This window comes from Nerophis ophidion, unplaced genomic scaffold, assembly GCF_033978795.1.
Source record: "Nerophis ophidion isolate RoL-2023_Sa unplaced genomic scaffold, RoL_Noph_v1.0 HiC_scaffold_175, whole genome shotgun sequence".
Lineage (NCBI taxonomy): Eukaryota > Metazoa > Chordata > Actinopteri > Syngnathiformes > Syngnathidae > Nerophis > Nerophis ophidion.
The window spans coordinates 75,997-93,566 of NW_026907097.1; the positions used below are offsets into that span (position 1 = coordinate 75,997).

Genomic DNA, 17,570 nt, shown 5'->3' on the forward strand with positions numbered 1-17,570 from the left:
ATTATTATTCTTCCGCAGCTTTGAACCCTAATTTGACCCACTGACCATGCTTCAAAACTCACCAAATTTGGCACACACATCGGTAAGGCTTGGCAAAAACACATATTAAGCAACCAAACCCCAAAAATGAAAAATGCGCGCTAGCGCCCCCTACGAAAAAAAAAAACCAGACTGCTTGTAACTTCCGGTAGGAATGTCGTAGAGACATGAAACAAAATCCTCTATGTAGAACTGACCTAGACCTAAATTCCCCATCAGAAACTCCTATACCTAAAATCAACAGAAATTTTGCAAAACCCTTTCAAAGCAAAATTTTCGCCAAAAAACGCTATTTTTGCCTCTTAGAGCTGCAATTTGACCCCCTTAAAATGCTTCAAAACTCACTAAACTTGGAACACACATCAGGACTGGCAGAAATTGTGATCTAATGAAAAAAAAAAAAAAAAAATCTCAAAATTGGGCTCTAGCGCAATTTTTCAATAAAACACAGAAAAAACTGCTTCCAGGAAGAAACCACAGACAAAACTGCTTGTAACTTCGGGTTAGAATGCCGGAAAGACATGAAACAAAAACTTCTATGTAGGTCTCACTTAAACCTACATTTTAGTAATTGACAGCTAGCAGAAATAATGAACAGGAAGTTGGCAATTACCCCTTCAAAATAAAAGTTTTGTGAAAACCCGTCACCTTTCTTCAAAAGTTATCTCCTCTGAGCGCGTTTGTCGTTTCGGCTTCAAACTCGCTCAGGAGAGAGTTTGGACCCTTCTGATTAAAAGTATAGATCAAAGTTTTGATAAGTTTTAAGGTTTTGATTTTACGCGCCTTCAAAGATCCGCTGCGCAAAGTTTCCTAAAAAATTTCATTTTCGCCTCTTTGAGCTGTAATTTGACCCCCTTAAAATGCTTCAAAACTCACCAAACTTGGCACACACATCAGGACTGGCAACCATTGTGAGCTGATGAAAAAACCAAACTCCAAAACTCAAAATTGCGCTCTAGCGCCCCCTAGGAATACAACACAGACAATACCATAATTTGACCCCCTTAACATGCTTCAAAACTCACCAAATTTGACACACACATCGGTATGGAGCGGCAGACCAACTTATTAAGCAACCAAACCCCAAAAATTAAAATTGCGCGCTAGCGCCCCCTAGGAAGAGACAAAAAACAGACTGCTTGTAACTTCCGTTAGGAATGTCGTAGAGAGATGAAACAAAAACTTCTGTGTAGGTCTGACTTAGACCTACATTTCCAATAAAAAACGTCTATACCCAAAATCAACAGAAATTTTGCAAAAACTCATTCAAAGCAAAATTTTCGTAAAAAATGCTATTTTTGCCTCTTTCAGCTGTAATTTGACCCCCTTAAAATGCTTCAAAACTCACCAAACTTGGCACACACATCAGGACTGGCAGAAATTGTGATCTAGTGAAAAAAACATACCTTAAAACTCAAAATTGCACTCTATTGCAATTTTTGAATAAAACACAGAAAAAACTGCTCCTAGGAAGAGGAAACAGATCAAACTGCTTGTAACTTCTGGTAGGAACGTCAGACAGACATGAAACAAAAACCTCAATGTAGGTCTCACTTAGACCTACATTTTGATGATTGATATATTTCAGTTGAAATCAACAGGAAGTTGGCAATTACCCCTTCAAAATAAAAGTTTTGTAAAAAGCCGTCACCTTTTTCCAGACAAAACTGCTTGTAACTTCTGTTAGGAATGTCGTAGAGACATGAAACAAATACCTCTATGTTGGTCTGACTAAGATCGGGACTCGGGACACGGCGGCGGCGGCGGCGGCCAACGGCGGACCCGACCAACGCTGCTTGCAGCTTTAATTATTATTATTCTTTCTTTCTTTCTTCCGCACCGTCGCGCCCCAATTTCACCCTCTTAACATATTTCAAAACTCACCAAATTTGACACACACGTCGGTCTTTCATGCCTTCCCAACATATTAGGCAGCCAAATCATAAAAATCAAAATTGCGCAATAGCGCCCCCTAGGAAGAAAAAAAAAAGAGACTGCTTGTAACTTCCGTTAGGAATGTCGTAGAGACATGAAACAAAAACCTCTATGTAGGTCTGACTTCGACCTAAATTTCATAGTTATATCTTCTGGGGCAAAAATTTACAGAAATTTTGCAAAAACCCATTCTAAGCAAAATTTTCTCAAAAAATACTATTTTTGCCTCTTTGAGCTGTAATTTGACCCCCTTAAAATGCTTCAAAACTCACCAAACTTGGCAGACACATTAGGACTGGCAGAAATTGTGATCTAATGAAAAAAAAAAATTCTAAAACTCAAAATTGCGCTCTACAAAATTTTTGGAATGAAACACAGAAAAAACTGCTTCTAGGAAGAAAACACAGACAAAACTGCTTGTAACTTCGGGTAGGAATGTCGGAAAGACATGAAACAAAAACTTATATGTAGGTCTTACTTAGACCTACATTTTAATAATAGACAGCTAGCAGAAAAAATCAACAGGAAGTTGGCAATTACCCCTTCAAAATAAAAGTTTTGTGAAAACCCGTCACCTTTTTGCAAAAGTTATCTCCTCCGAGCGAGTTTGTCGTTTCGGCTTCAAACTCGCACAGGAGAGAGTTTGAACCCTTCTGATTAAAAGTATAGATCAAAATTTTTATAAGTTTTAAGGTTTTGATTTTACGCGCCTTCAAAGATCCCCTGCGCAAATTTTCCTAAAAAAGATCATTTTTACCTCTTTGAGCTGTAATTTGACCCCCTTAAAATGCTTCAAAACTCACCAAACTTGGCACACACATCAGGACTGGCAACCATTGCGAGCTGATAAAAAAACCAAAGCCCAAAACTCAAAATTGTGCTCTAGCGCCCCCTATGAATACAACACAGACAAACTACTCCTAGGAAGAAAACAAAGACAAAACTGCTTGTAACTTCCGGTAGGAATGTCGTAGAGACATGAAACAAAAACCACTATGTAGGTCTGACTTAGACCTACATTTGAATAATTAACATACTTTGGCAAAAATCAACAAGGAGCTTGATATTTTCACTTCAATACAACAACTGCATTACTTTCACAATGCATTAAATAGTGTCACCAAGGCTTCTCCTGCTGTGGGGCTCGGGGACAGCAACCCAAGGCGCGCTCGCACCTTCGCACCCTAATTTGACCCCCTTAACATGCTTCAAAACTCACCAAAATTGACACACACATCGGTATGGAGCGGCAGACCAACTTATTAAGCAACCAAACCCCAAAAATGAAAATTGCGCGCTAGCGCCCCCTAGTAAGAGACAAAACACAGACTGCTTGTAACTTCCGTTAGGAATGTCGTAGAGACATGAAACAAAAACTTCTGTGTAGGTCTGACTAAGACCTACATTTCCAATAAAAAAGGTCTATACCCAAAATCAACAGAAATTTTGCAAAAACTCATTCAAAGCAACATTTACGCAAAAAATGCTATTTTTGCCTCTTTGAGCTGTAATTTGACCCCCTTAAAATGCTTCAAAACTCACCAAAGTTGGCACACACAACAGGACTGGCAGAAATTGTGATCTAGTGAAAAAACCAAACCTTAAAACTCAAAATTGCGCTCTATTGCAATTTTTGAAAAAAACACAGAAAAACTGCTCCTAGGAAGAGGAAACGGATAAAACTGCTTGTAACTTCTGGTAGGAACGTCGGACAGACATGAAACAAAAACCTCTATGTAGGTCTCCCTTAGACCTACATTTTGATAGGTGGCATCTTTCAGTTAAAATCAACAGGAAGTTGGCAATTACCCCTTCAAAATAAAAGTTTTGTAAAAAGCCGTCACCTTTTTCCAGACAAAACTGCTTGTAACTTCTGTTAGGAATGTCGTAGAGACATGAAACAAAGACCTCTATGTTGGTCTGACTAAGATCGGGACTCGGGACACGGCGGCGGCGGCGGCGGCGGACCCGACCAACGCTGCTTGCAGCTTTAATTAGGGTCCGCCCTGCAATGGCAAAGGACATCCATGTCCTTTGCCATGGCAAGGACCCTATTGTTCCTGCTGCGTTTTATTATTCTTTATTAGGGTCCGCCCTGCAATGGCAAAGGACATCCATGTCCTTTGCCATGCAAGGACCCTATTGAATCTGTAACGTTTTCTTATTATTAGGGTCCGCCCTGCAATGGCAAAGGACATCCATGTCCTTTGCCATGCAAGGACCCTATTGAATCTGCTGCGTTTTATTATTATTATTGTTTATTCCGCTCCTTCGCACCCTAATTTGACCCCCTGAACATGCTTCAAAACTCACCAAATTTGACACACACGTTGGTACGGTGGGCCTTCCCAACTTATTAAGCAACCAAACCCCAAAAATAAAAATTGCGCGCTAGCGCCCCCTAGGAAGAAAAAAAAAACAGACAGCTTGTAACTTCCGCTAGCAATGTCGTAGAGACATGAAACAAAAACCTCTATGTAGGGCTGACTTAGACCTAGATTTCATAATTGTACCTTCTGGGGCAAAAATCAACAAAAATTTTGCAAAAACCCATTCAAAGCAAATTTTTCGCAAAAAAATGCTATTTTTGCCTCTTTGAGCTGTAATTTGACCCCCTTAAAATGCTTCAAAACTCACCAAACTTGGCACACACATCTGGACTGGCAGAAATTGCGTTCTAATGAAAAAAAAAAAAAAAAGAATCAAAAAATGCGCTCTAGCGCAATTTTTTAATAAAACACAGAAAAAACTGCTTCCAGGAAGAAAACACAGACAAAACTGCTTGTAACTTCGGGTAGGAATGCCGGAAAGACATGAAACAAAAACTTCTATGTAGGTCTCACTTAAACCTACATTTTAGTAATTGACAGCTAGCAGAAATAATCAACAGGAAGTTGGCAATTACCCCTTCAAAATAAAAGTTTTGTGAAAACCCGTCACCTTTCTTCAAAAGTTATCTCCTCTGAGCGCGTTTGTTGTTTCGGCTTCAAACTCGCACAGGAGAGAGTTTGAACCCTTCTGATTAAAAGTATAGATCAAAATTTTGATAAGTTTTAAGGTTTTGATTTTACGCGCCTTCAAAGATCCCCTGCGCAAATTTTCCTAAAAAAGATAATTTTTACCTCTTTGAGCTGTAATTTGACCCCCTTAAAATGCTTCAAAACTCACCAAACTTGGCACACACATCAGGACTGGCAACAATTGCGAGCTGATGAAAAAACCAAACCCCAAAACTCAAAATTGTGCTCTAGCGCCCCCTAGGAATACAACACAGACAAACTACTCCTAGGAAGAAAACAAAGACAAAACTGCTTGTAACTTCCGGTAGGAATGTCAGAGAGACATGAAACAAAAACCACTATGTAGGTCTGACTTAGACCTACATTTGAATAATTAACATACTTTGGCAAAAATCAACAGGGAGCTTGATATTTTCACTTCAATACAACAACTGCATTACTTTCACAATGCATTAAATAGTGGCAGCAAGGCTTCTTCGACCATGGGGCTCGGGGACAGCAACCCAAGGCGCGCTCGCACCTTCGCACCCTAATTTGACCCCCTTAACATGCTTCAAAACTCCCCAAATTTGACAAACACGTCGGTATGGAGCGGCAGACCAACTTATTAAGCAACCAAACCCCAAAAATGAAAATTGCGCGCTAGCGCCCCCTACGAAAAAACAAAAACAGACTGCTTGTAACTTCTGTTAGGAATGTCGTAGAGACATGAAACAAAAACCTCTGTGTAGGTCTGACTTAGACCTACATTTCCAATAAACACTTCTGTACCTAAAATCAACAGGAAGTTGGCAAAACCCCTTCAAAACAAAATTTTCGCAAAATATGCCTTTTTTGCCTCTTTGAACTGAAATTTGACCCCCTTAAAATGCTTCAAAGTGCAAGTTAAAGCTATACAATGCCAAGCGAAAGCCATTTATCAACAACATCCAGAAACGCAAATCTATAATTTGACCCCCTTAACATGCTTCAAAACTCACCAAATTTTACACACACATCAGGACTGGTGAAAATTGCCATCCAATAAAAAAACCAAACCCCAAAAATGAAAATTGTGCTCTAGCGCCCCCTAGGAAAATAAACTGATAAAACTGCTTGTAAATTCTGTTAGGAATGTCGTAGAGTGATGAAACAAAAACTTCTATGGAGGTCTGACTAAGATAGGGACTCGGGACACGGCGGCGGCGGCGGCGGCGGACCCGACCAACGCTGCTTGCAGCTTTAATTATTATTATTATTCTTCCGCAACTTTGAACCCTAATTTGACCCACTGACCATGCTTCAAAACTCACCAAATTTGGCACACACATCGGTAAGGCTTGGCAAAAACACATATTAAGCAACCAAACCCCAAAAATGAAAAATGCGCGCTAGCGCCCCCTACGAAAAAAAAAAAACAGACTGCTTGTAACTTCCGGTAGGAATGTCGTAAAGACATCGAACAAAAACCTCTATGTAGGTCTGACTTAGACCTAGATTCCCCATTAGAAATGCCTATACCTAAAATCAACAGAAATTTGGCAAAAACCCATTGAAAGCAAAATTTTCGCTAAAAAATGCTATTTTTGCCCCTTTGAGCTGTAATTTGACCCCCTTAACATGCTTCAAAACTCACCAAACTTGGAAGACACATCAGGACTGGCAGAAATTGCAATCTAATGAAAAAAAAAAATTATAAAACTCAAAATTGCGCTTTAGCGCAATTTTTCAATAAAACACAGAAAAAACTGCTTCCAGGAAGAAAACACAGACAAAACTGCTTGTAACTTCGGGTAGGAATGCCGGAAAGACATGAAACAAAAACTTCTATGTAGGTCTCACTTAGACCTACATTTTAATAATTGACAGCTAGCAGAAAAAATCAACAGGAAGTTGGCAATTACCCCTTCAAAATAAAAGTTTTGTGAAAACCCGTCACCTTTCTTCAAAAGTTATCTCCTCTGAGCGCGTTTGTCGTTTCGGCTTCAAACTCGCTCAGGAGAGAGTTTGGACCCTTCTGATTAAAAGTATAGATCAAAGTTGTGATAAGTTTTCAGGTTTTGATTTTACGCGCCTTCAAAGAACCCCTGCGCAAATTTTCCCAAAAAATATCATTTTTACCTCTTTGAGCTGTAATTTGACCCCCTTAAAATGCTTCAAAACTCACCAAACTTGGCACACACATCAGGACTGGCAACAATTGCGAGTTAATGAAAAAACCAAACCCAAAAACTCAAAATTGTGCTCTAGCGCCCCCTAGGAATACAACACAAACAATACCCTAATTTGACCCCCTTAACATGCTTCAAAACTCACCAAAGTTGACACACACGTCGGTACGGTGTCCCTCCCCAACATATTAAGCAACCAAACCCCAAAAATGAAAATTGCGCGCTAGCGCCCCCTAGCAAAAAACAAAAACAAATCGCTTGTAACTTCCGTCAGGAATGTCGTAGAGACATGAAACAAAAACCTCTGTGTAGGTCTGACTTAGACCTACATTTCCAATAAAAAATGTCTGTACCCAAAATCAACAGAAATCTTGCAAAAACTCATTCAAAGCAAAATTTTCGCAAAAAAATGCTATTTTTGCCTCTTTGAGCTGCAATTTGACCCCCTTAAAATGCTTCAAAACTCACCAAACTTGGCACACACATCAGGACTGGCAGAAATTGCGATCTAGTGAAAAAACCAAACCTTAAAACTCAAAATTGCGCTCTATTGCAATTTTTGAAAAAAACACAGAAAAACTGCTCCTAGGAAGAGGAAACGGATAAAACTGCTTGTAACTTCTGGTAGGAACGTCGGACAGACATGAAACAAAAAACTCTATGTAGGTCTCACTTACACCTACATTTTGATGATTGGCAGCTTTCAGTTGAAATCAACAGGAAGTTGGCAATTACCCCTTCAAAATAAAAGTTTTGTAAAAAGCCGTCACCTTTTTCCAGACAAAACTGCTTGTAACTTCTGTTAGGAATGTCGTAGAGACATGAAACAAAGACCTCTATGTTGGTCTGACTAAGATCGGGACTCGGGACACGGCGGCGGCGGCGGCGGCCAACGGCGGACCCGACCAACGCTGCTTGCAGCTTTAATTATTATTATTCCGCACCTATACGCCCCTATTTCACCCCCTTAACATGCTTCAAAACTCACCAAAGTTGACACACACGTCGGTCTACCGTGACACCACAACATATTAAGCAACCAAACCCCAAAAATGAAAATTGCGCTCTAGCGCCCCCTAAAATCAAAACAAAAACAGACTGCTTGTAACTTCTGTTAGGAATGTCGTAGAGACATGAAACAAAAACCTCTGTGTAGGGATGACTTAGACCTAAATTCTATAATTGTATCTTCTGGGGCCAAAATCAACAAAAAATTTTCAAAAACCCATTCAAAGCCAAATTTTCACAAAAAATGCAATTTTTGCCTCTTTGAGCTGTAATTTGCCCCCCTTAAAATGCTTCAAAACTCACCAAACTTGGCAGACACATCAGGACTGGCAGAAATTGCGATCTAATGAAAAAAAAAAAAAAAAAAACTCAAAATTGCGCTGTAGCGCAATTTTTCAATAAAACACAGAAAAAACTGCTTCCAGGAAGAAAACACAGATAAAACTGGTTGTAACTTCGGGTAGGAATGCCGGAAAGACATGAAACAAAAACTTCTATGTAGGTCTCACTTAAACCTACATTTTAGTAATTGACAGCTAGCAGAAAAAATCAACAGGAAGTTGGCAATTACCCCTTCAAAATAAAAGTTTTGTGAAAACCCGTCACCTTTCTTCAAAAGTTATCTCCTCTGAGCGCGTTTGTCGTTTCGGCTTCAAACTCGCTCAGGAGAGAGTTTGGACCCTTCTGATTAAAAGTATAGATCAAAGTTTTGATAAGTTTTAAGGTTTTGATTTTACGCGCCTTCAAAGACGCCTTGCGCAAAGTTTCCTAAAAAATGTAATTTTTGCCTCTTTGAGCTGTAATTTGACACCCTTAAAATGCTTCAAAACTCACCAAACTTGGCACACACATCAGGACTGGCAACAATTGCGAGCTGATAAAAAAACCAAACCCCAAAACTCAAAATTGTGCTCTAGCGCCCCCTAGGAATACAACACAGACAAACTGCTCCTAGGAAGAAAACAAAGACAAAACTGCTTGTAACTTCCAGTAGGAATATCAGAGAGACATGAAACAAAAACCACTATGTAGGTCTGACCTAGACCTACATTTGAATAATTGACATACTTTGGCAAAAATCAACAGGAAGCTAGATATTTTCACTTCAATACAACAACTGCATTACTTTCACAATGCATTAAATAGTGGGACGAAGGCGTCTTAAGCCCTGGGGCTCGGGGGCAGCAACCCAAGGCGCGCTCGCACCTTCGCACCCTAATTTGACCCCCTTAACATGCTTCAAAACTCACCAAATTTGACACACACATCGGTATGGAGCGGCAGACCAACTTATTAAGCAACCAAACCCCAAAAATGAAAATTGCGCGCTAGCGCCCCCTAGTAAGAGACAAAACACAGACTGCTTGTAACTTCCGTTAGGAATGTCGTAGAGACATGAAAGAAAAACTTCTGTGTAGGTCTGACTAAGACCTACATTTCCAATAAAAAACGTCTATACCCAAAATCAACAGAAATTTTGCTAAAACTCATTCAAAGCAACATTTATGCAAAAAATGCTATTTTTGCCTCTTTGAGCTGTAATTTGACCCCCTTAAAATGCTTCAAAACTCACCAAACTTGGCACACACATCAGGACTGGCAGAAATTGCGATCTAGTGAAAAAAACAAACGTTAAAACTCAGAATTGCGCTCTATTGCAATTTTTGAAAAAAACACAGAAAAAACTGCTCCTAGGAAGAGGAAACGGATAAAACTGCTTGTAACGTCTGGTAGGAATGTGGGACAGACATGAAACAAAAACCTCTATATAGGTCTCACTTAGACCTACATTTTGATAGGTGGCATCTTTCAGTTAAAATCAACAGGAAGTTGGCAATTACCCCTTCAAAATAAAAGTTTTGTAAAAAGCCGTCACCTTTTTCCAGACAAAACTGCTTGTAACTTCTGTTAGGAATGTCGTAGAGACATGAAACAAAGACCTCTATGTTGGTCTGACTAAGATCGGGACTCGGGACACGGCGGCGGCGGCGGCGGCCAACGGCGGACCCGACCAACGCTGCTTGCAGCTTTAATTTTCAATTGTATTTATTAACTAGCAAGCTGGTGTCGCTTTGCTCGACATTTTTAATTCTAAGAGAGACAAAACTCAATTAGAATTTGAAAATCCAAGAAAATATTTCAAAGACCTGGTTTTCACTTGTTTAAATAAATTCATTTATTTTTTTACTTTGCTTCTTATACATTTCAGAAAGACACTTTTAGAGAAAAAATACAACCTTAAAAATGATTTTAGGATTTTTAAACACATATACCTTTTTACCTTTTAAATTCCTTCCTCTTCTTTCCTGACAATTTGAATCAATGTTCGAGTAATTTATTTATTTTTATTGTAAACAATAATAAATACATTTAAATTTAATTCTTCATTTTAGCTAATGTTTTTTCGACGAAGAATATTTGTTAAATATTTCTTCAAACTTATTATAATTAAAATTTAAAAAAAAATAATTCTGGCAAATCTACAAAATCTGTAGAATCAAATTTAAATCTTATTTCAAAGTCTTTTGAATTTATTTTCAAATTTTTGTTTGTCTTTGTTAGAAATATAGCTTGGTCCAATTTTTCATGTATTCTAACAAAGTGCAGATTGGATTTTAACCTATTTAAAATATGTCATCAAAATTCTAATATTAATCTTAATCAGGAAAAATTACTCATGATGTTCCATAAATTATTTTTTTTATTGTTTCAAAAGTATTCGAATTTGCAGTCAGGAGACATAGTCTTCCCAACGTGTCCTGGGTCTTCCCCGTGGCCTCCTACCGGTTGGACGTGCCCTAAACACCTCCCTAGGGAGGCGTTCGGGTGGCATCCTGACCAGATGCCCGAAACACCTCATCCGGCTCCTCTCCATGTGAAGGAGCAGTGGCTTTACTTTGAGTTCCTCCCGGATGGCAGAGCTTCTCACCCTATCTCTAAGGGAGAAACCCGCCACCCGGCGGAGGAAACTCATTTGGGCCGCTTGTACCCGTAATCTTGTCTTTTCGGTTATAACACAAAGCTCATGACCATAGGTGAGGATCGGAATGTAGATCGGCCGGAAAATTGAGAGCTTTGCCTTCCGGCTCAGCTCCTTTGTCACCACAACGGATCGATACAGCGTCCCCATTACTGAAGACGCCGCAACGATCCGCCTGTCGATCTCACGATCCACTCTTCCCTCACTCATGAACAAGACTCAGAGGTACTTGAACTCCTCCACTTGGGGCAGGGTCTCCTCTCCAACCCGGAGATGGTACTCCACCCTTTTCCAGGCGAGAACCATGGACTCGGATTTGGAGGTGCTGATTCTCATCCCAGTCGCTTCACACTCGGCTGCAAACCGATCCAGTGAGAGCTGAAGATATTGGCCAGATGAAGCCATTAGGGCCACATCATCTGCAAAAAGCAGAGACCTAATCCTGCAGCCACCAAACCGGATCCCCTCAATGCCTTGACTGCGTCAAGGTTTCTCATAGTCATCATTGCCACTGTCAGCGACGTCCCATTGGATGTGAGTTTTTCCTTGCCCTTATGAGGGCTGTACCGAGGATGTCGTTGTGGTTTGTGCAGCCCTTTGAGACACTTGTGATTTAGGGCTATATAAATAAACATTGATTGATTGATTGATTGATTCTGCCTACAAAGAACTTAAAAAGTATCCAAACACCTCCATTAAGGTTTTATGTACATGCAGTAGGTATATATGTCATTTAGTAACAGGTACTTTTTTAAAAAGATGGAATATTTACATATTTTAGCTTATTAGCGCATTACTTTCAAAAAAGCATCACTACATTTGCTTTTTTTTTAACATCACTGAATATTACACACTGCATACTTACTGAGAGCCAACCTACTTTCTAAAATACCACTTACTGTACAAGGTCTGCTGTCACTATGACGCAGATTGATTGACTCTTGTTATATTCCCGTTTGGATGAAGACTCATAATCGTCGCACGGTATGGGGGGTGAAGCCAAGCCTCTTTTCGGGCCTAAATTAGCTGTCAAAGGGTACCAATTTGTCAGGTAAGAGGCACAATTCATAATCTGGAATAATCTTTCACCAGCACCGAGGCGAGGAAGGAGCTCACCAGCCGGTGATGTCAAAATAAACACACAAGCTATAAATAGTTTGTTTGTGTTAGCACTTATAATAACAATATCACTAATACTTGGTTGGTATCCAAACCACAAAATGCAAATGTAGTATTGTTGGCGCTTTTTGGATGGTTATGGAGGACCTCTCATTGGCTCCATTGGATGTGGACTTTTATTTACATTTATGAGTTAGAATGTGATCTAAAAATATATATATATATATATATATATATATATATGTCTTGATTGGATTATCCAGAGAATAGTGCTCGATACCGTGGTAGAGCGCAATATATAGGTGTGGGAAAAAAGTAGAAGAGATGAAGTAGTCTTGTGATTTTTTCCCACACCTACACACATATACATATACATATATATATATATATATATATATATATATATATATATATATATATATATATATATATATATATATCGTCATGTCTTTCATATTGATTGTGAACTATAGAAAAATTCCCCCAAAAAGTGCAGTTCTCCTCTAAATTCCAATGATTAGATTTAAGACTTGAAGTGTATGAGCATGAAGTGATGAAGCCTACTTGGATGAGAGGACAAAGGTCTTGTAAGACAACGTGAAGAGTCCAGTTGTGATGGATTGAATGCCCTGAGAATAAAATGTTGTGCTTACTTGGACTGTGATGAAGCTGTGAGGACTCAGGTGGTTTGTCTTCATGCTCTTCAGTCTTCACAGAGACAACAGTCAGTGGAAACTTGCTGACATCAGCCTCCTCCTGCCCTACAGGACACTCTCCCTCCTGACTCATCCACACTTCCTCCTCTTCCTCTTTCATGTGGGGGGGCTGTGGATCCTCCTCTTCCTCTTTAATGTGGGGTGGATGCTGGACATCTGTTGGGTAAATAAGTAAAAACAATTAATAGAGAATAAAAATATTTTTGAACTGACAGTGTTAACACAATTACATTTTTTGTGTTCATTTGTGTGTTGTGTTAAAATTGTGTAGCAAAACAACCAATAAAAACACAGGAAATACCCATTTGTTTCCTAAAATAATTCAAAAGTGGTACAGTGAGTACAAAAAAACGACTTTGAAATCTGATGAGGGGCAATTTGAAAAGTTTTTATAAGTACAAGGCAGCATTGATTGGGTCACTGAGGCAAAGTGTGTAAATATTTTATTCTCTATACAGTCTATTACACCTAATCTTTATCTCTAAACTTAACCATAATATTATAATGACATTGTCATTACCATCATTTCAATATCATGGAAATAAAAAAAAATCTAAACCACAAAAAAAACAAAACATTCGTGGTATGTTTTTTTTATCATGCAAAATACGTTTTGGTGGTCATTTTGTTAGCTGGGCCAAAAGGAACTTTTACGAAAAGCATGTTTTAATATGTGCTGTTTCATGGAGTATCTTCATCAACAATTCCACTTTAGGAATTGGAGACCATCTACGAAACGCTGAAGGAAAGTCAGTCACCTTTATGTTCTTTTAATAATTCAAATGTTGACTACTTTGGTTATTGAAATTAAATGTTTACTTTCACTTATTGATGCATGTAGGTCAGAGTCAGGAACTGAAATTATTAGATTTGATTACAGTATAAAATGTATTTGGTGAGTGTGTGAGTTTTGTGTAAACATGTTGATACAGGTTTACATCTTCTTGGGGACTGGAACACAGATATGTCCTGAAAGGATGCACCCATTTTTAAAACCTTCACTAAACTGTGCCACCAACATTGTCTCACTTAGCTCATTAGGCAAACTACCAGGGTGCGTGAGTCCTTTTAAACCTTCATAAACCTCCTTGTTACTTCTGACCAGTCTCAGATCACCACAAGTGGAACTACTGTGTGCGGCTTAAAGGCCTACTGAAAAGAGATTTTCTTATTTAAACGGGGATAGCAGGTCCATTCTATGTGTCATACTTGATCATTTTGCGATATTGCCATATTTTTGCTGAAATTATTTAGTAGAGAACATCCACGATAAAGTTCGCAACTTTCGGTGCTAAGAGAAAAGCCCTGCCTTTACCGGAAGTCGCATACGATGACATCACATGTTTGATGGATAGCAGGTCCATTCTATGTGTCATACTTGATCATTTTGCGATATTGCCATATTTTTGCTGAAATTATTTAGTAGAGAACATCCACGATAAAGTTCGCAACTTTCGGTGCTAAGAGAAAAGCCCTGCCTTTACCGGAAGTCGCATACGATGACATCACATGTTTGATGGCTCCTCACATATTCACATTGTATTTAATGGGAGCCTCCAACAAAAAGTGCTATTCGGACCGAAAAAACAACAATTTCCCCTTTAATTTGAGCGAGGATGAAAGATTTGTGTATGAGGATATTGATAGTGACGGACTAGAGAAAAAAGAAAAAAAGTTAAAAAAAAAAAAAACACGATTGCATCAGGACGGATTCCGATGTTTTTAGACACATTTACTAGGATAATTCTGGTAAATCCCTTATCTTTCTATTGTGTTGCTAGTGTTTTAGTGCGTTAAATAGTACCTAATAGTCGGAGGTGTGTGTCCACAGGTGTGTTGACGCCAATGTCTCAGGGGAGTCGACGGCAGCTATGGACGGCACAAGCTCAGCTTTTCTCCGGTAAGAACTGACTTTTTAACCACAATTTTCTCACCGAAACCTGCTGGGTGACATTTGGTAGGGATCTGTGTTGGCTTGACCGCGCTCTGATCCATAGGAAAGTTTCACCTCCAGGAATTTTAAACAAGGAATCACTGTGTGTTTGTGTGGCTAAAGGCTAAAGCTTCCCAACTCCATCTTTCTACTTTGACTTCTCCAATATTAATTGAACAAATTGCAAAAGTTTCAGCAACACAGATGTCCAAAATACTGTATAATTATGCCGTTAAAGCAGACGACTTTTAGCTGTGTGTGTGTGCAGCGCTCATACTTCCTATAAACCCGTGACGTCTTGCGTACACGTCATCATTACACAACGTTTCCAAGACGAAACTCCCGGGAAATTTATAATTGTAATTTAGTAAACTAAAAAGGCCGTATTGACATGTGTTGCAATGTTAATATTTCATCATTGATATATAAACTATCAGACTGCGTGGTGGATAGTAGTGGCTTTCAGTAGGCCTTTAAGTGACCATTCCATCATTTTCTGTACCCATAAAGAACCGAGCCTGACGGCCACAAAATAAGCGAAGCTACAATCCTCAAGACCTAGACTAGCAAGGCTTTCAATGACAAACTGCCGAAATAAGACTCGCCCCGGTACTTGCAAATACACAGGTCTTTGGGTCAATTCCTAACCTCAAAAAAGTAAATAACTTCACAGTCAAAGTGGGTAACAATATTATAACAAACAAAAATGAGATTACCTATCTTGGCTGCATTGTAGAGACTAATCCCTCCAGTGAAAATAAGACTACTAAATTAGTCAAAGAATCGACCGACGAGTTCCGTTCTTACTAGAGTTGTCCCGATAACAATATTTTGGTACAGGGACCTGTACCAAAATGTATTTCGATAATTTTCTAAATTAAAGTGACCACAAAGTGCTGCATTATTGGCTTTATTTTAACAAAAAAAAAATCTTAGGGTACATTAAACATATGTTTCTTATTGCAAGTTTGTCCTTAAATAAAATAGTGAACATACAAGACAACTTGTCTTCTAGTAGTACAGTAAGTAAACAAACAAAAGCTCCTAATTTAGTCTGCTCACATATGCAGTAACATATTGTGACAAAGGACAGCCTTGGCGGAGTCCAACCCTCACTGGAAATGTGTTCGACTTACTGCCGGCAATGCGGACTAAGCTCTGGCACTGATCGTACAGGGAACGGACCGCCACAATAGGACAGTCCGATACCCCATACTCTCTGAGCACTCCCCACAGGACTTCCCGAGGGACACGGTCGAATGCCTTCTCCAAGTCCACAATGAACATGTAGACTGGTTGGGCAAACTCCCATGCACCCTCAAGAACCCTGCCGAGAGTATAGAGCTGGTCCACAGTTCCACGACCAGGACGAAAACCACACTGTTCCTCCTGAATCCGAGGTTCGACTATCCGGCGTAGCCTCCTCTCCAGTACACCTGAATAAACCTTACCGGGAAGGCTGAGGAGTGTGATCCCACCATAGTTGGAACACACCCTCCGGTCCCCCTTCTTAAAGAGAGGAACCAAAATCCCGGTCTGCCAATCCAGAGGTACCGCCCCCGATGTCCACGCCATGCTGCAAAGTCTTGTCAACCAAGACAGCCCCACAGCATCCAGAGCCTTAAGGAACTCCGGGCGGGTCTCGTCCACCCCTGGGGCCTTGCCACCGAGGAGCTTTTTAACTACCTCAGCGACCTCAGCCCCAGAAATAGGAGAGTCCACCACAGATTCCCCAGGCACTGCTTCCTCATAGGAAGACGTGTTGGTGGGATTGAGGAGGTCTTCGAAGTATTCCTTCCACCTATCCACAACATCCGCAGTTGAGGTCAGCAGAACACCACCCGCACCATACACGGTGTTGATAGTGCACTGCTTCCCCTTCCTGAGGCGGCGGGCGGTGGTCCAGAATCGCTTCGAAGCCGTCCGGAAGTCGTTTTCCATGGCTTCCCCGAACTCCTCCCATGTCCGAGTTTTTGCCTCCGCGACCGCTGAAGCTGCACACCGCTTGGCCTGTCGGTACCTGTCCACTGCCTCCGGAGTCCTATGAGCCAAAAGGACCCGATAGGACTCCTTCTTCAGCTTGACGGCATCCCTCACCGCTGGTGTCCACCAAGGGGTTTTAGGATTGCCGCCCCGACAGGCACCAACTGCCTTGCGGCCACAGCTCCAATCTTCCGCCTCGACAATAGAGGTGCGGAACATGGTCCACTCGGACTCAATGTCCAGCACCTCCCTCGTGACATGTTCAAAGTTCTTCCGGAGGTGGGAATTGAAACTTTGTCTGACAGGAGACTCTGCCAGACGTTCCCAGCAGACCCTCAAAATGTGTTTGGGCCTCCCAGGTCCGTCCGGCATCCTCCCCCACCATCGCAGCCAACTCACCACCAGGTGGTGATTGGTAGAAAGCTCCGCCCCTCTCTTCACCCGAGTGTCCAAAACATAAGGCCGCAAATCCGATGACACAACTACAAAGTCGACCATGGAACTGCGGCCTAGGGTGTCCTGGTGCCAAGTGCACATATGGACACCCTTATGTTTGAACATGGTGTTTGTTATGGACAAACTGTGACGAGCACAAAAGTCCAATAAAAAAACACCACTCGGGTTCAGATCCGGGCGGCCATTCTTCCCAATCACGCCTCTCCAGGTTTCACTGTCGTTGCCAACGTG

The 17,570-nt window shown here is 40.4% G+C and overlaps 1 protein-coding gene across 1 annotated transcript in view; it reads right to left on the reverse strand.

The window, feature by feature from the left end:
* LOC133547752 (zinc finger protein 568-like) overlaps positions 1–17,570 on the reverse strand; it is a 63,274-nt gene that overhangs the window by 41,341 nt on the left and 4,363 nt on the right. Inside the window, exon 4 of the mRNA XM_061893302.1 lies at positions 12,905–13,123. Within this exon, the coding sequence (XP_061749286.1) occupies positions 12,905–13,123 (219 nt within the window). The remainder of the gene's footprint in view (positions 1–12,904; positions 13,124–17,570) is intronic.